At 42.9% G+C, this 25,842-nt stretch overlaps 1 protein-coding gene across 5 annotated transcripts in view; it reads right to left on the reverse strand.

Moving 5' to 3' along the window:
• Positions 1 to 573: 573 nt before the first annotated feature.
• Positions 574 to 25,842, reverse strand: part of IL20RA (interleukin 20 receptor subunit alpha) — a 35,557-nt gene continuing 10,288 nt past the window's right edge. For 3 of the 5 annotated variants that reach the window (XM_023254437.2, XM_019831286.3, XM_006932047.5), the window contains exons 2-7: positions 15,592 to 15,727; positions 9,420 to 9,598; positions 7,808 to 7,983; positions 7,103 to 7,247; positions 3,947 to 4,086; positions 574 to 1,469 (exon numbers count right to left, since the gene is read on the reverse strand). In XM_023254437.2, coding sequence (XP_023110205.2) covers positions 675 to 1,469; positions 3,947 to 4,086; positions 7,103 to 7,247; positions 7,808 to 7,983; positions 9,420 to 9,598; positions 15,592 to 15,727 — 1,571 coding nt within the window. In that variant the 3' untranslated portion in view covers positions 574 to 674. Of the gene's footprint in view, positions 1,470 to 3,946; positions 4,087 to 7,102; positions 7,248 to 7,807; positions 7,984 to 9,419; positions 9,599 to 13,224; positions 13,368 to 15,591; positions 15,728 to 25,842 lie in introns of those variants that run through there. The other 2 variants (XM_019831287.3, XM_023254438.2) reach the window with 2 other exon arrangements.

A 25,842-nucleotide genomic window follows, 5' to 3' on the forward strand; every position in this document is an offset into this window, starting at 1 on the left:
TTTATCTTTACACTCCAGAAGTTCTCACAAAATATGAATATGGCCACTTAAAGTAGCCAAAAGCGTGTAATCTCAAGGTCTGTGCCTGATTTGCTCACTCTGAACTCGGATTATTACGACTGAATAGGGGGTTGGTGTCCTTAAATGTGACCAACTGACCACCAACTTAGTGGTATTTGTATGTTTTCAGTACTTCCTCGCTCTGACAATAATCCAGATTCTAAAAGAAGAGTCATATTTCTAAAATGAATGGTCTTCATGAGATATTTTTCTACAGTGCTATATGCTTGTCAAGTGCCCGGAAAAATAATTGCAGAAGTAGGCTTGTTACACAATAATAAACAGAGAGGCCATACATAGCACACTCACCTGCAGGAATTCTTTATCCGATTTGGCAAACATTTTTGAATGCACACAAAAAATGAGCCGGCCAGTGCATTCCAGATACCGGCTCCCCCCCCCCCCATATCTATAAGAGACCCCCATGCATGACCCAACTCCCTTATGAGGCAGGATGAAACCAGTCCTGTGAGAGCAGAGAAGAAATAAGTACTTCTCACTGACAAATCTGAGTCACATTTCTTTTATCCCGCATACTTTATTTTTCAGTCCCTTATACGTTTGCACCCATGTGCCTTGTAACAGTAGGGGTGTGGCAAAGGGAAGTTTGGGTGTCAGTCTTCCATCTGCACATAGAGTCCCCATTCCTCCATAAATTTCAGGAGGTCGGTTTCGTTGTCTTCCGACGGCTTGTCTGGAGCCTGCTCCTCATACAGTCTAGACAAAAGGCCCTCCTCCACGAACTCCTTGGACTCAGGCTGCTTGTCTCCCTCTGAGCCATGTTCAAAGCTAGGGAAGGACGGTATGCACAGCCTGCCGGTCCGAGGGTCCCAATCCACCAGTGTGGTCGACGGCTCTTCCTCTCGCTCCTCTTCTGTGCCCACGTGCTCCTGCAGCAACTGGTCCAGGTGTCGGAGCTGAGGGGCATACGAATACAGTGGTGCCTGGGGGCTCACGTCTGCCAAAGCAGCCTGTTGCTCAAAGAACGTTCCTTGTAGGGACACCTTCTCCTGCAAATTGAGCTCAGGGCCGCCAGGCCCCACACAAACGTCTGCAGCTCTGACATCATATTCGTATTCAACAACTGCCTTCTCGGTGGGTATTGCTCTGCCTGGTGACCCTTGCTGGGTTAGGGAAGTGCCCTGGGTGCTTTCCCCAGAGTCACAGGAAATGTCCACCAGATGTGAAGCATACCCTAAGTGTTTCACCTCCATTTCCGCCTGACGCGGCCGCTGGTCCCCGCCGGGCTCATCCCCGTCCGACCCGTCGTCGCTTTTTTCCACTATGTGTCTCATATCCTTATGAGAAATTTTAGAATCCTCCAAAATATTGAGGGTGATAAAATTAATCACAATTTTTTCAGCAGGTACAAAGAATCTTTTGTCAAATTCATTTCCATAAATCAAAATCTATAAAGAGAGAAGAGAATGGTTTTCACCTTTTCACTTGAGAAAGACATGAAAAACAGCTGTTAAGTAGAACTTATACTGTCATCAGATAGTTTTAAAGACCTATTCTTACCCACTCATGGAAGTGAAAGTTATTCTTGGAATAAACAGAAAGCCTCATTCATGGAGGCAAGAGACCCAAGACACGAAAAAGGCATTGGAAGTGAAAAGTGGTTCCCTGGGTGAGTGTTTATCTGACCCAAGGATCAGGGTGAGACAGTGCCCTTCCCTCCCTGGCTGAGGGAGTTCAGGGGAATTATTTAATTTCTTGAGTCTCAGTTGTTAATTCTGTAAAATCTGGATTTCTGCCACGTGAGAAGTGGTGAGGACCAAGTGAGCTAGTTTTGAAAGTGCTTTGTTAAATATGGGTGATGACGTATTTCTTAGTTAGCTATGGTTCCCCAGGTTACCAGCCCTGTGTTGGATATACTCCGGACATGAGATGTGGGCGGGCATGAAAACTGCATGTAAAAAAAGAAATACGCACATGAGTAGGGATGGTTTTACTCATTCCCCGGATACCACTCTAATCACAGTATAATGAGGCCAAAAAGGGAAATTCATCTGCCTGTTTATGGCAGATAGAGAAGCTCTAAATCGTGTCAGGGAAACTGGTTTGAGATTAAAATTGTGCTGGGGCTATGTGGAAGGTGACTGTTTAGATGGCAAGTCATGAATTATGTGACAATCCTCACTGTCCACCCCATGAAGTGATTCCATTCAACACTACAAAATATGACATTCAGGGGCGCCTGGGTGGCTCAGTGGGTTGAGCGTCCAGCTCTTGATTTCGGCTCAGGTCATGATCCCAGGGTTGTGGGATTGAGCCCCATGTTGGGCTCTGCACTGAGCTTGGAGCCTGCTTAAGGTCCCCCCAACTCTCTCCCTCTGCCCTTCCCCGACTCGCTTGAATGCAAGCGCACGTGCTCTCTCTCTCTCTCTTAAAAAAAAAAAAAAGACAAAATACGACATTCAGCCTCATTCCTTTACAAAATTTTGGTTCCAGAAAGCCACTTGTGATCAATTCTCTTATGAATTTTCCTCCCAGGAAAGGTCTCCCTGTGCCATTAGGAAGCTAACTCTAAAGCCTAAAAGCAGGCAGAATAATAGAAACGTTTAAATGCCAAACTAACAGCTTGCATTGCGTACATGGATGCATTGTGCATATGTGAACATATGTGTTAACAACAGGCAAAGAACCCATTTTATCATTGAAATATGCCCAGCCCTTCAGAACCCTTCAGTGCGCAGTCCAGAAGCATAAGGTTTACTCCTTCTTCTTCTATTTTCTTGCTCTCCTTGCTGTGAATGATTGTCCTGGCCATTTTCCTCCTATGTTTTCTACTCCATGCCTGTCTCTGGCCCTACATCCCACTCTCCTCTTTTATTTTTTTATTTTTTATTTAAAAAAAAATTTTTTTTTCAACGTTTATTTATTTTTGGGACAGAGAGAGACAGAGCATGAATGGGGGAGGGGCAGAGAGAGAGGGAGACACAGAATCGGAAACAGGCTCCAGGCTCCGAGCCATCAGCCCAGAGCCTGACGCGGGGCTCGAACTCACGGACCGCGAGATCGTGACCTGGCTGAAGTCGGACGCTTAACCGACTGCGCCACCCAGGCGCCCCCCACTCTCCTCTTTTAGACTCTCCCCTTGGCTCCCCTGGACAACTGCCACAGTCTCCTAGCTGCTCTTCTTGTTTCTAGTCTTACTCCCTCCAAAGCTGTCTGAGACCCACCATCCAGTTGGGTCTAAAACCCGATATTGACCATGAAGCTTCCTACTCAAAACCCCACAGAGATTTCTCCTTGCCAACAGAATGTAAAATCTGTCTAAGCCCCTTAGAATAACATCCCGATTCTCCTGTCCCCTGGCCCTAACACCCCCTCTCCACTTTCACTTCTGTAGCTCCTCATCAGCAACCGTATGGTTCAGCAAGATCATGTGGTTTTCCAAACATCTGCTCACCTTGGTCCCTGCTGGTTTCTCTGCCAGCAGTAGGTGCCCTCTTACTCCCCTTTCATAACCAAGGCAGGGCATAAAGCTTCTCCTGGACCCCAATGTGGGGTTCAGTGCCCTGCCTGTGTCCCCAGAGTCCTCAGTGCCTGCTTTCATCTTAACCTTCACATATCATTTTGAAATTCGAGTCCTCAACTGAACTTGAACGTCTGGAAGGGCATAGATCATGACTTAATTTATTTGTGTGCCTCAAGACCTGGTCTAATCTGCTCATTAAACCTAAAATCTTTGTCAAAGCTGAGGAATCTTTCTCTTTCGTTATGTTAGTGAGTTAACCTAGTGCCAAAGTGTTTCTTTTTTAATTAATTAACTCTTTAAACTCACCCTGCTTATCAAAGAAATGTGTCTGTTCTAGAGCCTCATTTTCTACTCTGCTGAAAGTGAGTGGTTATAATGACTCCTGCCACACTGAGCACTCACCAAATTTGCTGGGTGTTTCTCTTTGCCAACATGGATATATCTGTACATGGAGTAGCCCATCACAGAAAAAATAAACACGGCAACAGATATGGGCAAAACATACCAGAAGATGATTTTAACCTTCAATGCTGATGTTTGATCTGTAAAAAAAAGAAGAGGGATAGAGAGTTGTGATGCGGTATGGTGGGAAAACATTGGCAATGTCATGAGGCTTTGGGCCGGTTACTTACACTTAGGAATTCAGTCTTATTTATTAATTGAGAAGCTTGAACTAAACGTGATAAGGGGTTTCAGAATTCTTACTCTTTGACAATAGCTGGTCTTAGGGAATCATCTGGACTTACGGATGCCTTAACAACCCCATCAGCAGACATTCCAACATTTTATGTCTGGCTATGAGATTGATGCTGGGTCTTATATATCTGAAGCTAAGTGTGTCTAACATTCAGACAACTCATACACTTTAAGCCAACCCACAAAACCCTCTTGATAGGATCCCATTAAGCTGCCCCACTTTTCCATGTACTCATTGGACTCAATCTTTTCCATAGACTCAGCAGAAGACAGGAATGTATGGCATCATCTTGTGTGTTATTAATAGAACCATCCTCGAGTGGGTTGGCTAGACTTTCTGGGTAGGGAGCTTGGGATGTGTGTAGGGAGGTGGCTGAGCTGCTGTGTGTGAGGATGGGCAGTTACTCCTTTCCAGGTCCTGTTGCACTGTCGGTTCATGATGGATGAAAGTCCATAGGGGACTGGAAAGACCTGGTGAATAGCTTTTGAGAAAGCAGTCCTGGCCCACCATCAATCAGACTATATAGTTGTGAATAGGGCTTATTGTGACTCACTTATATTTGTTGCACTCCTGTAGAATACTAGAAGTTGTGATGGATATTTTTCTGTCCCCATTTGGCTAATCCATGGTACCCAGCTCTTTGGTGAGATATTCTAGATGTTTCTGTGAAGGCATTTTTAGGTGATATTAGCATTTAAATTAATAGACTTGAGTAAAGCAGATTAATGTAAAGATGCAATCTTTATAATGTGGGTGGGCCTTATCCAATCAGTTGAAGGCTTTAATAGAAAAAGTAGTGACCACCTCAAGAAAGAGAGAATTCTTTCAGCAGATTACCTTCAGACAAGAAGTATAACATCAACTCTTTCTTGGCTATCCAGCCTGCTGGATTGCCCAACATATTTTGAGCTTATCTGCCTCTACAATCATGTGAGCCAACTCCCTAAAGTAAATGTCTCCATATATGTATATATATATATATATATATATATATATATATATATGAGAGAGAAAGAGAGATGGGTTCTGATTAATAAAATCAGAGTGTCATAGGAGCTCTCTAATCTATACAGATGTTTGGATACTCTTGATGCCTAAGCCTGAGACAAAGTAGCAAAGTCACAATCCAGTTAAATACCTAGTTAAAGATTGGAAATAGAAGTGTCATGGACAATGAGGGTGGTTGACAATAGCCAGTGGGAAAAGTCCAGGACCAGGTGTCCAAATGCAGGCTCTTCCACCCCAAACAATTCCTGACAAGCACATCTGTCCTCAGGTTCCACATAGAAAGGTGCCAACAGCACAGCGCAGATGTTCAGGTAGCCAAGCGTTACCTGCCCCTACATCAGACTACAATTCAGTCTAGCCCTCTTAATACCACCTCTGGTCTCGGGACTGAACTTGCCCTAATTGAAAACCGCCATGACGACATTGATGGATGGCACTTAGTATGTAACAGCACATGTTCGCCACAAAAAAACTAATAAAATGTGTCTATATTTTAGGGATTGGGGGACTGTGGAGAGCAGAAATATTTTTCAAAGAACAGTCCCCAAAGAGGTAGTATGGCTGGGATACCATGGAAAGGTCGGAACCTGAAATGATGCCTCCTTATTTTGTGACCTTTCTCAGACTAGTGAGACAGGTGGTTCCACCTGTTCCCGGGAAGGATTTAATTGAACCTGTACTTGGAGCTGCTCTCAATCTGCCAGGTGCTCAAACGATCTCCACTGGAAATGCATCCCTACCTCCTGGCCACTGATCAAGCTCTTCGTAAACGGAGCGCTTTTTCCAAATACAAAGATGATCTCTTCAATCTGCTTTGTTTTGCCTTTTGCTTGCTTAGCATTTCTGTTTTATTGGCCACACGGCAGAGCCCCCTTCATTTTAAAGGGGAAGGTATGGTAAGGATAGAGATTCAAAAATAAAGCCTTTCACTTTTGATACGTACTCACAAAATCCCCTTTTTATTCCTTGGGACAGTTTCATCTTGCAATGCGGGCGGTGGGAGGGAGGATGGAAGCAGGGCTCCTGTCACCATTGTGATCCCAGAGCTGGCGATGGGACCGGGTTGGGGGAAGAGGTGTGGCACTTGGCGTAGGCCAGCATGTTTGGAAGGAGGAAATGGAAGAATAATGGGTGAAGAGCCATTCGATGAGGGTAAACTTGAGGGTTTATTTTCAACGTTCAGGCTTTGAGTTCAAGCTCCTCACAACTGTGGGGAGGAAGAAGTAGACAAACACCACGCTCTGAACTCTGTGTCTCCTAAGGGGAATGAGAATCTTCAGGCAAGTGCAGAAAACAGGAGGAGAAGACAAGAGGAAGGAGAGAGAGGCGATGGCGGGGGAGTAACTGCTGATCTGCTGACCCCAGACCCTCCTGCAGCCAGTGAGTGACATCTGAATACAACTTGCAGAGCCTGTCATCTGCATTCCCCAGGGAGAGCAACAACTGCTGTCTTCAAGTGTTTCTAGGATAATGTTTTGTTTCTAGCAGTGCAATTTGATGTTGAAGACCACAGAACTTCTATTGACAAAAGTGATTACAATTAAAAAAGAATAGACGTGCGTAAAAATTCTCAATTGTTATTTTCCCACGGAAGAGGCTTGTTGGCATTGGACACCAAGGGACGGGTGCTGACAGTTCCCCAGGGGGAGCAAACACACCCTTCACGTTGGCCAAGTTCAATGGCCAAGTTTCAATTCCAGGCTGCTCCACGCATTTCTGGTGATGGTTGTTTCTGCCTCTGCCTCAACTTGTTTCTGGTAGACATGGGTTTGTCAAAATCTTGTTTAGAACTGCCATCCTTCGACTTTGATCAGATCTCCTTCGCAGACCAGCTGAGACTTTTTTAAGCTTACCTTTCTGAGTACGGACACACTGCTTCTCAGAAGGCTGAGCAAGGCGAGGGGGCCCTGGGACAAAGGTCTCCACACGCACGCAGTACAGGGTGTCTGGCTCCAGCCAGCTGAGCACCAGCGTGCGGTTGGTCACACACTGGGACCACTAGGGCAGAGGATTGCAAACAGCAGTTAGTGCCACAGAATCCCAGCACCATCCCAGGCAGATAGCTCTAGAAGGAAATAAAACGCTAAGATACCCCTAAATCCTTTGTAATCACTACAAGCTTTTCTTCCGCAACAGTTTGAAAACATCCCTTTCCTTGAGCTCGGCAGAGCATGATCAGGAAATGGACCCATTCTGGGAACAATTCTAAATAATAACACATGGATGGATTTCTTAATCTGCCTTGTCCCATGTTCTTGCTGACATCTTTTTTCCTGCGTGGAATGTGACCGACAGATGTTATGCAAGTAAAAGCTCTCCATCAAAGTGACGTGGACAGTGGTTCTCCATCTAATAGCAACATCAGATCCCATTAACAGAGACTCTGTAAGGGAAACCTGAAGGAAGTTCTCGAGTTTTCTACGTATTGGCTTCAACTGCTTCTTGTATGGCATCTCTTTTGAATATCGTATCTTCTCAGGTTCACATGCGTCAGGCTGCCTGTTCCAGCACTAGCTGCAAAAAGTAATGCCGATGATATGTCCCCATTCCAGGCTTACCGTTCTATTAGACTTAGCATTATATACGGACACGTTGTACTTCAGGTTAGAGTAAATCTGTTGCATGGAAATAGAACTTTCCTCTGGATTTCTCTTCCACTTCTCTGGAGCCGTCAGAACAATAGAAATGGATTTCTCATCTGTAGATAAAGCAACTTCTGGTGGGCCGATTTGTGCTTAAAGGGGAGGGGAGAGGGAATGATCATGTTCAGAGGTAGAAATCACTGTGGATAAAACTACAATATAATCCTACGGGGATGAAAGCCCTACAGCCCACCTCTTAGTTGAGATGCCTCAGAATGCTCTAAGGTGGGCCCAAGTTACGCTACATCTTGAAACGATCCTTTCACACACCCTGACACAATAGTAAAACAGAACATTCAAGTGTTGTATTTACCTAGTTCCTAGTCACATGGGTAAACAGATGGAAAATAGAATTAAAAGTGTTTATGGCACTCCTATGACATCAAATGAAAAGTTGGTGATAAATTGCATTAATATGAACTGTAAGTGGTGAAAATCAGACATGGAGGAATGAACCACTATTAAAAGACCTCTGAAGAAGCACCTGGGGGGCTCAGTCAGTTGATGTCTTGATTTTGGCTCAGGTCACGATCTCATAGTTTGTGAGACAGAGCCCTGTATCAGGCTCAGCACTGACAGCGGGGAGCCTGCTTGGGATTCTCTCTCTCCCTCTCCCTCTGCCCCTCCCCCACCCATTCTCTCTCCTCTCTCTCTCTTTCTCTCTCAAAATAAATAAATAAACTTAAAAAAAGACCTTTGAAGATGTGATTGGAATGACCTATAACAGAGATTCTCAAACTTTTACCACAAAGGTCCATACAGGAAATGTTTTAGGCTTTACAAGCCATGTGATCTTTGTTGCAATTATTACTTATATAAATGTAAAAATCATTCTAAGCTCTTGGTCTGTAGAAAACTGGAGAGGTGGTAGTGCTTCATTTGCCCTCATAGTTTGCTGACTTCTGATCTAGAAGGACACCAGAGGATGGGCTCTGGCCCCAGGACTCGAGGAGCACTTATAAATTTCATGATGTCAGCTCTGAGTGGGTCCTCTACACCTGAGTCAGTAACAGAATAGGAGATGGGAAAATTTAAAAAGCAAATATCAGGATGATGCTGCCTTAATTCCGAGTTACACCTACAAATTACACCATCACACTACCAAGTATCTAACAAAAAGAGACTTAGTTTGGCAATCAGAGCACCTTGAATCAATCTTGTGGACTTAACGCCATGGTTTATAAACCCACAGCAATTAAAAAAAATCTGTCAGTTCCTCAAATTTCATAGTCCCCACTAAATAACCAAACAAAATTGAACTTGGATAATATTGGCATCTAGTGTTAATTTTGGACCTGGGAGAGATCCTAGTGATGACTCAACCAAGCTTCTCATTCTACAGATGAAACTGCGATCCAGTGAGATGAAGCCCCTTGGGCTGGTCATTCTTGGAGCTGAGGGACAGAATGAGAACAGAGCCATGCAGAGCACTGGTCTCGGGCGAGGCTGTCCACGAGTCCAAGACTGTATACTCGACGGTCAGATGAACTGGATATTATCCTTGTTTATAGACAATTGTGTTACTTACTCTCTAAGAATGGATAGAATCGTCCGGTTTCTGCCCATTTGGAACAATTCGTTTCCCAAATGGCCTTAACTTTGGCATAATATTGATGTTCATAATCGGAAGTTTCCACAGAGAGATCACAGCAGGTCCTATTGATATTTCTACATTCGGATTTATTCAGCCATTTTTTTTGCCCATATCTGCTGAGAAAGAAACTGAATTAATAACGAGGTGCCCTCTGTGCTTTACAATAGAGAAAAAAAAAACAGTCCTTATGCAAAACTGAATGGAAGTTAAGGCCTTCTCTGCAGAACAACAAATGTGCCTGTCATTGAGATAAAAAGGAATCCACATTTGCTGCTGGCAATTTTTTTCATGAGCTGTCAGGAACATGAGTCAGAGTTTCTGCAAACACCTTTCTTTTCTGTGAATTATAATGTGGATCATACATTTTGAAAGCATGTATTTTATTATTATTCTTGGGCTACAGTAAAAATTCTACGTATTGTGTGATCAATTCTTCTAGTAATTATCCACGTAAGTCTTTAGTCCGCCATGCCTACAAAGGTCAATTTGATGGGTTGTTTTAAGAAAAATTAGTCATTTTTTTTTCTTGGAAGAAAAATTACCTTGACATTCTCATAAAACTTAAAAATCTACTTGCTATCAAGGGTTCTAGGGAAAATTCACTAGGTAGAAGTGTATGCCACAGTAATCACAGTGATGATGACGACAGTGACTAGGCTGTTTATATTATTTCTCCTTTCCTTTGTTGAAAACACAAAACCCATAGCAAGGAGGGAGGGGGAAATACTTTTAGAACTTTTCAGGTGGGGGAGACTGAGGGATAGAGAGATTAAGTGACGCCGGATGAGCCAGTGAGAGAGACCGGGTTGCATGGGAGGCAATGAAGGGATTAATGCAGGTGTGTTGGGGTTCTAGAAAGCTAGCTGGTGTAGCATGGAGAATGCAGTGGGTTAGGAGTGGCAGCGTGGGGAGCAGCTGAGAGGATACTGCAGTGGTCCAGGTGGAAGATGTAGGTGGCTTGGACAAGGAGAGTGGTGGCAGAAGAAATGACAGGAGAAAAGGAAGAAATGTTGGGAGCCAAGACTTGGTAATTGAGGTGAGCAGGTGAGAGATGAGGGAGATAACGATGTTCAGGATGATGTTTCTTTTCTGTGTGGGACAGTGGTCATGTTTGCCAAGATAAGCAATGCCAAAGAATGGGTTTGGGAAATGTGGAGGACGGATGGGAGGAAGGAAAGGTAACAAGTTGTGTTTCTGCCATGTTGAACTTCAGGTATGTGAAAGCCATCCAGATGCAGATGCCCAGTAGGCCCTGGGGCTCAGCAAAGGGGTGGGAGTGGGAGGCAGTGATTTTGAAACCAATGGCACAAAACCGCTCACTGAAGGCACAGGCGCGAATGAAATTATCATGGAGACAAAGCAAAGCCTAGGATAAAATTCCAGGCTCATCAGGGTTTAAGGGTTGGATACAAAGTACAGTTGGAAATAGCAGCTAAAGAGGCAGAAGGAGAAAGAGAGATCACAGAAGTCAAGACAAGAGTATGTCTTGAGAACAAGGAAATGTCAACTTTATTATGTGTTGACAAAGTTTAAGGGTAGCCTCTCTTTTCAGAATATGGCAACAGATTCGTGAAAGCAAATGTCTCCTGTTTCATAAAGTACCATACATTCCAGAAGGCACTAGAAATACAGGTAAGATCCTGTTGACCAACTTCTCCATCAAGTGGTTACCATTGCCTAAGGGGTTTCAAAACTTTTTGTGGCTGTGAGCCACAAAAAAAAATCTGTTTTATGGGGCACCTGGGTGGCTCAGTTGGTTAAACATCTGACTCTTGATTTCAGCTCAGGTCATGATCTGACAGTTCATGGGATTGTGTCCTGCGTCCGGCCCTGTGCTGACAGCGCAGAGCCTGCTTGGGATTCTCTCTCTCCCTCTCCCTCTGCCCCTCCCCTGCAGGTGCACACTCTTTCTCTCTCTCTCGCTTTCTGAAAATAAATAAAGAAATATTTAAAAAAATTTTTTTACACTGGGACCCGGCTCCCATAAACATACATATATTTAACATACTAAAAACAAAGGTTTTATAAGATAATATTTAAACTTGACTACATGCCATGAATTCCGTTATTTTCCACTCCAATCCTGTTCACGCCATTCCAGTCCCTTCTATTAAAAATAATGCTAGTTATATCCCTCAAAATTGATTTCATGGTCCATCAACAAGTCTTGACGTCTGTGTGGTTTGAAAAATACTGCCATCACTGATTTGATGCTCTCTCCTCAAACTTCCTTATTCTGCCAAGGGCAGGGCAACTTCCCATGACAGAGGTGGGTGGAGGAGAAAATACTCCTTCCCGGATTCTGGACAGTATGCTTTGTAAGTCTTACAAACTGATAGACCTCAACTATTCAATGAGTACTCCAGTAATGATGTTTATGCAGGGCAGAAAGTCCTCTGGAGCCCTCAGTGGTCTCTGACTGGTTTCTGGTAATGGCAGTAAGTGCTTATTAAGTGCTGGGACCCATGCTTAGGATTTGCATGCTTTATCTCATTTAATTATCCTAATGACCCTAGCAGGTAGGTGCCATTATTTTCACCCTCTTGTACAGATGAGGAAACTGAGGCCCATGGAGACAAATTCATATGACTAATAACAGGCGTATCTGGGATTTGAACCACTCTTCCCTAATGCCAAAGCTCGTGCTTTTAGAACTACACGATATTTTTTCGGCATTAAATTCTTTTGGCAGATATAATTTAAACTTTTGTTAAAATTTCATCTTATACTTGGAAACAAGCTTCACTCCAAGGGGTAAAAAGCATAATATGTAACTTGCCCAAGGATACCTGGGTAGGTTCATAGATAGCCTAGCTACAAACCACGGACTGTTGACCGTGCTGCTGCGCTTAGGAGCCTTGTCGGTGACATATGCTACTCTGTATTCCTGTCATCTCTCACGTGCACGGGCATGTAAGGCCTCTAACATGGCAAGTGTCTTTTAAAATACTCACTTCTGAAAGTTGTACCATCTAAACTATTTGCTCTCCCAGCGCAGTGATGACTCTGCCTCTTTTCTCGTTATCCTTTTCTGAATCAAAGGAACATGTAAAGGACAGAGCAAGCTCTTTGCTCCACCTAATAGAACAGGAGGCCAGGGCATAGTCAAGAGCCATTTCTCTTTGCAGGATGATGTCTTCTTTGCTAAAACACCAGCTTCCAGAGAAACTCCTTGAACATGAAAGTGAGATTCTGGATAAATGAGGTCGTTGTGAATAGCAGCTGAAATATTTCACTGCCTTTAGTGGCCAGAATTTTTTTTTTCAAAGACAAAAATGGCTTTCTTTCTTTTCAAATGTGGTATTTTTTAACTCAATCAGAAAAATAGAATCAAGAGAGAGAAAGAAATCACCCTAAAACCTATTAGGCCAAAAGCAGTTGGCATACCTGATTCTGGACGTCTCATGCTTCTCTATACACACGGGAATGATTATATGACTGCACATAACTAGAGGCAATAACTAGATTATACCACGCATATCGTTCTAATCAAAGCTGTAAATTTAACTTGATTTGAACTTGAATAGAAAAAAATTGAAGCGAAGGTAAAGGAATTGCTGTGGTTCATGTGTTTCATCACCACAAGAGACACTAGTTCCTAAAAGATATTTTAAAATAAGAAAATAGTTTATGAAAAATATTGGGAGTTTAGTTATTAAGATGATGAAATATTTTCAGTCTAGATCACATTTAATGGCTTCCTGCTATGAAAGTCTGTACATTTAAAGTTTTCCCCTACCTCCTAAAGTTCCATAAGCACATTTCCCATCACTGTTTAGTCTTAGCTCTTCACTCAGATGGTTTCGGTGTGTTTACCACTCTTTTCACAGTGACAAATAATGTTGTCAGTACTAAATTCTTCATCCAGGTTCATCTTTATCTCTGTCGGACAGATATCATCTTTAGTGAGTGGTTTTCTCCCCCTCAAGAAGGTCTCAAGGGAGTACCATCCTGAGATCTCTCACTTGCTTGAAAATACATCTGGTGAACTTGACAAGAATCCCAGATCACATCTATTTCTCCCTTAGAAGATGTATCGCTGTCTTCTGTCGAGTTTTGCCAGATGGAAATCACCCCACTCCCCCTGTTCCGCCCCACTTGAGTCCCGCTCTTGCTATGATCATCATAAAGTACTTCATTTTCTTAAAGTTCAATAACCTCACCAGGATATGTCTTCCAATGCTTTTATTACATTTTCCTAGACAGAGCATGCATTTATGATGTGTAATTCCAGACAGTAATTATCGCTTTTCAATTATTACTATCAGCTATAGGTTTTTCATCTCTGTAACATTTTTATTTTCCATCTTTTCCCTAAGTTCTTCCCACTTGCCTTAAAAAAAATCTTCCTTTTGTTTTAGAATCTCTTCTTTGTTTGCTTTTTCCTTCCTCCTTTCCCTTCTCCCTTCCCTTCCCTTCCCTTCCTTTCCCTTCCCTCCCCTTCCTTCTTTTTTCCTCCCTCCCTCCCTTTCTCTATCCTCCTTCCTCCCTCCCTCTCTTCCTTCCTTCCTTCTTCCCTCCCTCCTTGCCTTTCCCTTCCTTCCTTCCTTCCTTCCTTCCTTCCTTCCTTCCTTCCTTCCTTCCTTCCTTTCTGACTTACCATTAGAGATCATGTTATATATGACTCAAACTATGAACACTTATTTGTCTGAATTTTTCTCCTTTTTCCATAAGAAAGATTTTCAGGATCTTTTCACTGTTGTCATCTCCCTCTCCCTCTCCCTCTCTGTCTCCCTCTCCTCTTCCTCTTCCTCCTCTTCCTTCTTTTTGTCTTTCTCCTTTGCCAATAATTATGGAGAAATGCTGTGCCAGGTTCTGTGGGACTATTACTCTTTGAACAGGGCCAGCTATTGACTGAATATTTAGTGAATGGGTATAGGAGTGTGGGAAGTCAGACACCTGTTCTCTAAATCAGATCATTCCCTTTGCTGGAGAGCCTGCTCACCCTCAAGTTTTGGAATTACAGGAGGCTGATGTGCCCCATGGCACATCAGTAAGTCACGGTCCCCCTAGGCTGCCTCCCAGCCATCGTCACCTCCCCTCCCTCCTGCACCCACCTCACTAGGGTGACTGGGCCTACACAGTGGATATGTCATTTGAATCCCTTTCAGCTCCTCTGTCTCTGACATTCTGTGGCACTAACTGGGGCTCGTGGGGACACTTCCTCAATTTCTGGTGGTGGAAATCCTTAGATTCCACATCCTAAGACTGTTAGGTAAGCCTCTTAGTACTATGACATTGATTCTTGTATAAAATTATTTTCTACTGTTGAAGTTCAAGAAGATTAGACACTGTCAGTGTCTGTGGTTGTTTTCCTTCAGATTTCACAGTATTTGGCTTATATCCTTCATAGTTTATGGCTTGGGGTTTGGCCATTTCCTCTGTTTCTTTGAAGATGGGCATAGTCTATCTGTTTTGCATTCTTTCTCACTTTCAATGACTTTTGAGGGAGGGATACGATGTGAAAATGTCCGTCGCACTACTATTTTTAATAAGAAGAGCTAGTGGCACAGAATTCTGCACTCAGTTTCACTTAAAATTGTCTGTTAGTAACCGTAAGTTTAGACATTTCAGAGATGATGGATTTCCTTGCTTGCTCAGCTGCAGAATAACATTTTGACCAACTTCTCTCCTCCATTTAAGTAATTTTCCCTCACCTAAGCACCCAATGCTTCTGTCTCCACAAAGAAGTGTTTTTCTTTTTAAAAAAAAATTTTTTAATGTTTATTAATTTTTGACAAAGAGAGAGAGACAGAGCATGAGCGGGGGAGGGGCAGTGAGAGAGGAAGACGCAGAATCCGAAACGGGCTCCAGGCTCTGAGCTGTCAGCAGAGAGCCCGACACGGGGCTCAAACTCACAGACCGCGAGATCATGACCTGAGCCGAAGTCAGACGCTCAACCGACTGAGCCACCCAGGCGCCCCAAAGAAGTGTTTACCTAATTTAATCTAGCAGAACGTCCCAAGAGAATTTAGTATGAAATATCTAAAACTTTTCTTTTTTTCCAAATGCTTACTTAATACAACAGACGGTTTATCTTTGCACAGTTAATAGGTGTCTGAGTCTTATGTGTATAAACTATCAAAAAGGAAAAGAAATAACTTACATGAAATACTGCACAGTGTAAGTAAGTTCAGCTTCTTGTAGACCCTCTGGCGGACTCCACTGTAGGATATTCCTCATGTTTATGGAAAAGAAGGTGATATTCGTAGGCTTAGGTAAACCACCAGAGACGCAGGGAACTGCAAGAGGAGAGAAGAGCTGAGGTCTTAATGGAGAAAAAAGAAAACAAAGTCCCTGTAGTAGATGGTCTTCAGACATGGCCCCCACAAGCCACACCTTCTGGGCCTCGTGTCCTGTGTATTTCCTCCCAAACCTGAGCTGACCCCATGGCTCACTTCAACCAACAGAATGTGACGGAAATAAGTCCAGGACTGAGGCTTGAGAAGGTCTGGCAGCTTCTACCTTTGCCCTTTGGAACGTCCTGAGCTGCATGTAAAAAGCTGGGCTACTCTGCTGGAGAAATCACACGACGAGACCACACAAAGAGGGAGGCATTCAGTGGTCCCAGCTGGGCCCACCTTTCCAACCAGGGGGCCAGAAGGAAGCCACCACGGACGTTCTAGCCCCATCTGCCGTAGACTGAAGCTGCATGAGAGACTCCAAATAAGACCAGCAGAAGAACCAGTTAACACTCAGATTTGTGAGAAATAATAAACTGATTGTTTTAAACTACTGAATTTTGGGGTGGTTTGTTGTGCACCAGCAGATAACTGAAACAATTCCTTTGTTAGATACAGAAAGAAAACTTAGGATGGATGGCCCTGCCAGGTTCGAGTTTTGGAGGTTGGCGTTAGGGGCAGCTTTGCTAAAGTATGGAATAAAGCCATAATTAGAAAATAAAGCAGTGAAAGAAGACAATGCATTTAATTAAATGCTGAAATTTTCACATAACTGTGCTCTAAGAAAACTATGCTAGAGGATTCCCTTGTAGAAGTTCTTTGTAGAGAAATTATAAAGAATTGAGTCACTCCCAACAAGTTCGAAAAGGACGAAAGGCAAGTGGAGGGTAGTTTCTTATAAAAGGATAGTCTTCCATAGGACAAATAAAACGAGGATGATCCTGGAATTAAAATAAATTGAAAAGATCACTGGTAACAGGTAAGAATCGAAATATTAATTTAAAATATTGGATGGGGCGCCTGGGTGGCGCAGTCGGTTAAGCGTCCGACTTCAGCCAGGTCACGATCTCGCGGTCCGTGAGTTCGAGCCCCGCGTCGGGCTCTGGGCTGATGGTTCAGAGCCTGGAGCCTGTTTCCGATTCTGTGTCTCCCTCTCTCTCTGCCCCTCCCCCGTTCATGCTCTGTCTCTCTCTGTCCCAAAAATAAATAAAAAACGTTGAAAAAAATAAAATATTGGAGAGGCTCCTGGGTGGCTCAGTAAGTTAAGCGTCTGACTCTTGATTTCGACTCAGGTCGTGACCTCACGTTTCGTGAGATTGAACTTTGCGCTGGGCTCTGCACTGACCCTGTTTGTATGCACTCTCTCGCTCTCTCTCTTGCTCTCTCAAAATAAATAAACAAATTTTAAGAATTCAATAAAGTAAAATATTGAAGAGATCACAAAGTCCTGGGTAATAAACAATCAGATTTTATAAACAACATATCTTATTAGAAATACACATTTTAGTCATGGAACTTGGAGAGTAACAAATTTTGACCCTTCAATCCAACCTTAGGAAATGAAATTTAGCCTACTCACCAAAGACTGGTCAATTCTTAGCTAAAGTCTCATAATTCTTGTGTAAATTTGCTGGGACTAATTTGGAGAAGGAAATTAGCTTTATCCTGAGGGTAATCATTGGTTAAGATTAGGACTATGCAACATATTATAACTCCACAAACCAAATGAAAAGAAAAAAAAATTCTTCAGAGTCAAATTTTGTCATAGAACCCGGTTTCTAAGCTAAAATAAGCTCTTTAACCGTGTAGCAGAGTAACCAAAATATAGGTGGTTGAGTATGTGTTTGGGTGTATGTGCATATGCTATATACACATATATGCACAATGGCTCCTACTTTTAACCCTGATCATTTTTTAAAATATCTGTTTTATTTTTAAGAAGAAAGTTAAATACTCAAAGAGAAGCCCTATCAGCTGATTACTGTGTGGGTTTGAGTCTGGTAGGAGTAGAGAGGATCTCAAAAAACACAGCCTACTCAATGTCGTCTTTGATTTCTAACCTTTTAACTCTTTGGAACCACTGTGTTTCAACTGGTATTGGCTTTTTTTTTTTCCTGGAGATTATAGGCCATGAATAATTATCAGTGATTTCGTACTGCTCTGTGCTGTCAATAGGTTCTGATTTTTAATCAGATTTTGGAGGATGAAATAGAGAACATGGAGAGGCAGTACCAGGAAATATAGTACTTTTCAACCCTTCAGAAGTGAGGAACACTTTTAACCTAAAAAGCTCCAAAGGGTCTTTTCAGATCTAAAACCTGGAGTTCTATATGTTTATATGACACATACATGTGAAGAGTGGTTAGCATCTTGTAAGAACTAAAATTAAAATAGACCGTGTGTTATAATATCACAGATGGAAAATATTACCAAAACGTGACTTCACAGAACTAACTGATAAGAAACTACAGTATTTGGTTTGTGGCAACTTGAGTTTGGAGATATAAAACACAAGTTATACTAGATATTATAGTCTAGGCACATGTCTCTGTGTTTAATCTATACAAATCTTTATCTTCAACAACACTGATTTCTGTTCATCTTTATTTTTAAATTTATTTTTACATTTTTTTTAATGCTTATTTATTTTAGAGAGAGAGAGAGACACACACACAGAGTGCAAACAGGGGAGGGGCAGAGAGAGAGGGAGACACAGAATGCGAAGCAGGCTCAGCACAGAGCCTGACGTGGGCTCAAACTCATGAACCGTGAGATCATGCCCTGAACCGAAGTTGGACACAACCGACTGAGACATGTTCAGTTGTTCATCCTTAAGTGAAAATAAACAATTGACAGAATTCTCAAGATTTCTAAGACCTACTTTAAAAATTTTTAAGAAATAACCTGGAATAAAAAAATGGATTGTTCCTTCCAATTAATGTAACTTAATTTTCTTGGTCACTGTCACGGGGGAAACAAAGCATGAAAAAGGAGGTCACGTTCTGGTATCCCCCCATCTCTGTCACACCGGGACACAAAATATTCATTGTTATGACATGGTCTGCAAGTTTCTGAACCATTTTTTATCAGAGTAAATTAAGCCATGTAATCATCTTTCTTAACATCTTGACTGTCTGCCTTTATTTCCAGAAATGGATATTTATCAGTTTTGGAGGGGAGGGTTGATAGTGATTTATGTACCTGTATCATTTATAATATTTGTTAATTGTGGAATTTTAATGATTTATCTTTGGCCAATGGACATAGATATTTCTTGCTATGGTGAGGTTTGACCTGGTTTTTTGACCAGAAAAACAGATTTTTAGAAGGCTGTGTTTGAGTCTATTCTGGTGTCTTTTTAGTTGTTGAGTACATCCCGTCTATCAATTTGAAACCACAGTAACACTTAAAGATGTAGAAATATGTGTATCTTCCTTTGGCCTTGGGCTTTAGCTCTTTGTCTCCTATACAGAATACACTGTAGTCAATCCCCCTTATATTGATGAGAAATTTCGGTTCAGTCGTCATTTTATTTATTCATTCAACTAATATTTGTTAGGTGCTATTACAAGTTGAATTGTGTTCTCCCCAAAAAGGATATACTGAAGTCCTTAGTAGTTAAGTTGTTAACTTAAGCAGTTAGGTAGTTAAGGTGAGATCAGACTGGAGTAGAGAGGACTCCTAATCCAATATGACTGGTGTCCTTACAAGAGCATATGAAGACACAGCGACACAGGGAGAACACTCTTTGCAAATGGAGGACTGGAGTGATGCTCTACCAGCCAAGCAATGCCTGGGACTACCAGGAGTTGAAAGAAGCAAAGAAGCAATGTCCTCTAGAGGCTTCCGAGGGAGCACAACCCTGCCAACACCTTGGTTTTGTAATTCTACCTCCAGAACCGTAAGAATAAACGTTGTTTTAAGCCACCCATGCTGCGGTACTCTGTTAAGGAAGCCCCAGGAAATGAATACAGGGGCTACTATGTAGATATCTCGTTGTGAATACAGATGTGTTCCTGACTAGAGTTCCCAGACTACAAAGAAGAGGGACAATGTTAACAATGTACTCGTCGCCGAATGAACAAACATGTACTCGTAAATTTGGTGATCAGGCTATGAAAGGGAACAAGGTTGGAGCAGTGGGTCACAGAACCTACTCAGATAGGGTCTTAGGAGCCAGCTTGGGCTGGGAGGGCAGGCAAAGGCCCCTGAGATAGGAAAAATGTCATCCCAAAAGACAGCTCCTTGGAACGATCAAAAGACCAGTGTGTTTGAGGGGCGCCCGAGTAGCTCAGTCGGTTAAGCTACTGACTCTTGGTTTCCCTTCGGGTCGCGATCTCATGGTTCGTGAGTTTGAGCCCCGCGTCGGGCTCTGCACTGACAGCGCGACCCTGCTTGGGATCTTCCGTGTCTCTTTCTTTTTGCCTCTCCCCCTGCTCATAGTCTCTCGAAAATAAATAAATAAACATTAAAAAGAAAAAGACCAGTGTGTTTGGGAAAAAAGTGAGGAAGAGGAGAGTGTGGCCAAGAAGAAACTTTAGTACAAAGGTGCTAGAGTCCCCATCTCTGCGAGCCCTGGGAAGGAATCTGGATTACATTTGAAATTCAGTGGGAAAGCATTAAAGCCTTTTCACTAGGGGATGCCCTGAGCCTATTTACCTTTCAAATAGATTACTTCATTCCTGGGGGGAGAAAAGATCCGATGGGGGCAAGAACAGAACTGGAGAGACCAGCAAGACCATAATTACAGCAGTCTTAGTGAGGAAGGATGGGCTTGCCCCCAGATGCTGGCTGTAGATATGGAGATGGGGGGGGGGGGGGAGGCAGCTCACAGCCCTGTTTTCAAAGTAGAAACAACAGGACCTCCTGATGAAGCAGAGCTACAAGAGTCTCATCAGCAACAGCATTACTATGTTATGAAAGCTAAATTAACAAATGAGGATTTATCAAGGAATACTTGCCTTTTATCTGTTTTGATGATGCAAAGTGTAGAATAGAAGTAGAATTAAAAAATTTTTTTTAACATTTATTTATTTTTGAGAGAGAGAGACAGAGCATGAGCGGGGGAGGGGCAGAGAGGGAGACACAGAATGTGAAGCAGGCTCCAGGCTCTGAGCTGTCAGCACAGAGCGGGACGAGGGGCTCGAACCCATGAACCGCGAGATCATGACCTGAGCCGAAGTCGGACGCTTAACCGACAGAGCCACCCAGGAGCCCCTAGAATCAGCATTTTTTAAAGAAGAAATGGCACACTTTAACGAAAATGATTGATAACTAGTGTTTTCTTGGGGTTTTTAAATCTTTGTGAAGGTTTTAGGTACTATGTTTGTTTCAAGTTTGGAAAACGTAAAGAAGACACCCCTGAGTAAACATTTAAATTGCCGTAAGTCATTTTTCTACTCTGCCAGTACTGATAAGATAATTTATTCAACACAGAAGTGAAAATACGTCACACCCACATTAATATCAGGAGTCATGTGCCAGCTTATGGGTAACAAAAGCATTTTTTTTCCACATAGATTTATGGCCTGTAAGTACAGGTCCGATTCCCTGACATTCCGTCCGTTTCACATCCTAAATCATAAAGCTGTTGGACTGGCACACGGAGTTTTCCAATACCTTGTATAGATACAGGTCTCAGGTGTAGTGCAGTGGTATGTAACATTTTCTAGTGGCCTCAAAGCTAATCCTACGTCCCTGCAAGAATGTTGCAGTTTTAACTATATGCCTCACAGTAAAAGATATTTCCATCTTGCTGCACTGTGGGAAAAGCCTATGCATAAATTAGTGCCTGATGAACACCCACCAAACGTGGTGAGGTTTTCAGAGCGAACTCACGAAGGGTCAGGGTAATCAGGCTCAGGGTTATCCAAACCTCTGTCTTTGGGGGCTGAGGCGTTATGACTTTCCTCTCATAGACTGTATGTTCATTCAGCAGTGAGCAAAACAACCAGGCTGTAAGAGGCTCAGCAGTCAAAGGCATCCACCTCTGGTGAGTTCCCCTTTGGGGCCATTCAAGTTTCTCAAGCCTATGACTAACCAGGGGACCTCAGCACAGAGGATTCCCGGCCCAGCCTTGCCCAGAGACAGTCTCCAGTTCCCAGTCCCCTCTCTCCTTCTGAAGCTGGAGCAGAGCGAAGGAATCACCACGCTCTGAGCTGTTGGACACTGGACTCCATGACTTACAGTCTTTGTAGCCCCAGTGCCTGGTGAATGAATGCTTTTGAACTGAACTAAGCAGGGGCTGGTGGGACTCACATAAATCCTGGAGACGGGGCAGGACCCAGACGCACATGTGCACTGAATGGGGATGGAACACCCTGAACTGCCAAATCTTGGTGGTGGTACCTTGAAACAGCCTTGGTAAACCTACATTGTACCCGGGGAATCATCACCAGCAGCAGACACTCCACAGATGATTTTTCTTAATGTTTAGCTTTATTTTTGAGGGCGAGAGAGCGAGAGCGAGAGAGCAGGGGAGGGGCAGAGAGAGGGGGAGACACAGGATCCGAAGCAGGCTCCAGGCTCTGAGCTGTCAGCACAGAGCCTGACGCGGGGCTCGAACTCACGGACCGTGAGATCATGCTGAGCCCAAGTCGGATGTCTAACTGACTGAGCCACTCAGAAGCCCTTCAACAGATCCTTTTGAATGAAGGAACAGTCGCCCATGCATGACAAGTGGCTGCTACCTATTGTATCTTTTGAAATAGGAAAATACCTTAATATGTTTGTATCAATCCTTTCTGTGGGGAGTGAGGGTGAAAGAGGTAAGAAAAAGCACCAGAGGGTGATTAACTAATTTCGGGAAGCAAAAGCTGTAACTAACTCATCCTGAACACACCAAGTGAGAGCCAAACAGCATTGCTGCTTTGATGCACTGGTGCAATCCCTTAGATATTGTTCTAACGTCACCATGCCGAAAGGAAAGGCAGATTTTCTTTTGTCTCAAGTTGTAAATCATCTCTCCTGAAAATTGTTAACTCCTCTCTCTTCTCCTCCTTAATTATATATCAAGTGTTCTTAAAAATCAGTCATCTAACAACAGCCCTTAAAATGTGAGTCAGGAACTACGTACCCAAGAAAAGTTATGCAGCTGTCTATAAAGGCGAGAGCATGGTTCAGTGTTAACATTAGTTCCTGCAAACTTGATGATTTTCCCTTAACCGCCGTCTCCACTGTTACTTCTCTACTGTATCTTTGCCCACTCTCTGCCAGATGTGTGTGCTCCCTCACTTTTCTAATAATAGTGTACATTATATAGGGCGGTCGCTGGCCCTCTCTCTCTGGCTTCTAGTAATTGATTATGTGAGTTGGTCAGAGAGAAGTTCTAAGGGCAAGAGTTCTAGAGCTACACTGGGGTCCACTCCCTTCTCTACCACTTACCAGTCGTGCATCCCCAAGTTCGTTATTTATGTCTGCACCTCAATTTCCTCTTTCTAAAACAAAATAATACTATCTGCTTCATAGGCTTGATGGGATGATTAAATAAGATTCTTTCCAGGGCGCCTGGTTGGCTCAGTCAGTTAAGTGTCCGACTTCAGCTCAGGGCATGATCTCACGGTTCGTAAGTTCAAACCCCAGGTCGGGGTCTGTGCTCACAGCTCAGAGCCTGGAGCCTGCTTCAGATTCTGTGTCTCCCTCTCTCTCTGCCCCTCCCTGCTCACATTCTGTCTCTCTTTCTCAAAAATAAATAAACGCTAGGGGCGCTTGGGTGGCGCAGTTGGTTAAGCGTCCGACTTCAGCCAGGTCACGATCTCGTGGTCCGTGAGTTCGAGCCCCACGTCGGGCTCTGGGCTGATGGCTCGGAGCCTGGAGCCTGTTTCCGATTCTGTGTCTCCCTCTCTCTCTGGCCCTCCCCCGTTCATGCTCTGTCTCTCTCTGTCCCAAAAATAAATAAAAAACGTTGAAAAATAAATAAATAAATAAACGCTAAAAAAAAAATAAGATTCTTTCCATAGACCTCTTGGAACAGTGCCCGGCACAAAGAAAGAGCTCAATCATTATTAGCTCAGTGTTGTCCTCGATAGTTACTATTCTCACTTTACAGCTGAATAGACAGAGCCCCAGAGAGGCTGAATGATTTGGCCATGGTTATTCAGCCATTTGGAGGGATCCCTTGGTTGAGTTCAAGTGTTCGGACCATGACTGGGCTCCTATAGTAGGCCACTTGCCTACTGCCTTTCAGAAATGATCCTGAGAACACAGTTGCAGGAAGAAGGGATTGTATGATCATTATAGATTTTGCATGTCATAGATGATTGCTTCTAAGGAGAGATATAAGAAATTCAATGAGGAAAACCCAAGTATTTCTTCTTCATTGAAGCTTTTCCTGGTGAAACTGTACCTAGTCATATCATTCATTCAACATGTTTACTAGGTACCCACCGTGTGCTAGAAAGAGTGCTGACAGGCGCTAGAGCAGTAGAGGAGAGAAACACACAGAAGGCCCTGCTCTCAAGGAGCAGATAGGATCTGAATCTGGGACATGATCCATCAATATATACTTTCCCTGCCAGGTATGTGAACATTTATGTGGATGAGTGATGCATAAGTCATACAGAAAAAGCGGTGTTATTTCTTTATGGCCACACCTCAATAAATAAATTTATGTGCTTAAACATGTTTTTGACTATTGCTGTCGGTTCTTGATAGCAAGGAGGACTTTAAGGTCGAGATGACTTCTTAAAATAAGGAGATTGGAGTTGACCCATCAAAGACAGTGTGCATCTTCCACGTAGTTCCTGTGGGAGGGTTTATAATTATTGCTAGGGTACTGCTCAGCTCATGGCATTTAGGGCACACTTCCTTTCAGCTATAATTGTTTTCAAAGATAACTTACAAACATACGAATATTTCCATCTCATTTTTTTTTTATAATCACACCTTGTTTTTGCAAAACCATAACCTGACTTCTCATCTTGATTACCCAGGTTTGTTGGAAATGGCTTGGAACGCGTTTGAAAATTAAATCCCATCTCCAAGATGAAGGTTTGCCACTTAATGGGTTATTCTGACCAATGCATGCAGGCTCTACCCGGAACTCTGAAAAGAGGAGCTTAAGAAATACACTGTTGTGAGATATTTTGTGCATCGCCTTCTAAAATGCCTATTTTGAAGACACCATTACTTGAATATGTCAGCCCTGCTGTTAGAAAACCAGTTGCACTAAATTATATCACCTCTCATATAAATGTCTTCCATTCGTTTTTAGAAATTAGCCTTTTAAAGACAGGAACTTGATTTTCTCCACATTTTGTGATCTCTCTAAAGTAGCTGGATTTGTAATAATGAACATCAGAGTATCTGGAAAAGTAAGGTAGATTCAAATGTGGGTTGGAGTCTATACTACTGATAACTTGCCTCAGAAAGGAAATGAAAGTAAGAAAAGAGTCAAAGGCAAACCATATGGGACCACTAAGGTATTAGAAAGAATAGCTACTGGGAATTCCAAGTTGAATCAGCAGGTATTCATTAACTATCATCGACTTTATTGTTCAAATCATTTTCGCAACTAGTATTTCTTTATATTCTCACGGAAGCCATTCTTTCGTCAATACCTTCATCACTTGAAATTTTCAGAGGGAAAATCACCAAGCTAAAAATGGGGGGGGGAAACATGGAAAAAGTAAGAGAGTTTCAAAAATAATTGGTGGAAATTTGGAAGTAGTTATTAGTATTTGCTTCTGTTCACTGTAGACTGGAATTTTGAGGGAAATGAGGCTGATTAGTGTGGTCCCAATTGTGATCTCAGATTTTCCTGCTGAACAAGACAAGGATGGGAGCAGACAGTAGCCATCAAAAACAGTCAGGTAAATTTTTTTCACTAGGCTAGCTCTCCTCTCTATGACAGGTAGATGCTTTGATATTTTCGAGAATGACTAGAGTAGGGTTGAATTACGCCTTGAAGTTGTGTAACTATATGCAATAAAATGAACGGACGTTGCACGTGCTGCTTAGGCCACACTGAAGATCAGCTCTTTTAGGTCCTTAACTGCCACAAGATGTAAAAAAAAAAAAAGAACACTGGTGATGAGAAAAGCAGAGCAACCATGAAGAGGCCGCGCACAAGGAAGAACCAAAGGCACCGTTGCTCTCACAGCCTTGGAACTTGTCCATGAACAACTGAGTGGATCAATTAAGACACTGCCTTTGCTCGCTAAAGCTAACAGGGCCTT

Source organism: Felis catus, chromosome B2 (genome assembly GCF_018350175.1).
Source record: "Felis catus isolate Fca126 chromosome B2, F.catus_Fca126_mat1.0, whole genome shotgun sequence".
Taxonomy (NCBI): Eukaryota; Metazoa; Chordata; class Mammalia; order Carnivora; family Felidae; genus Felis; species Felis catus.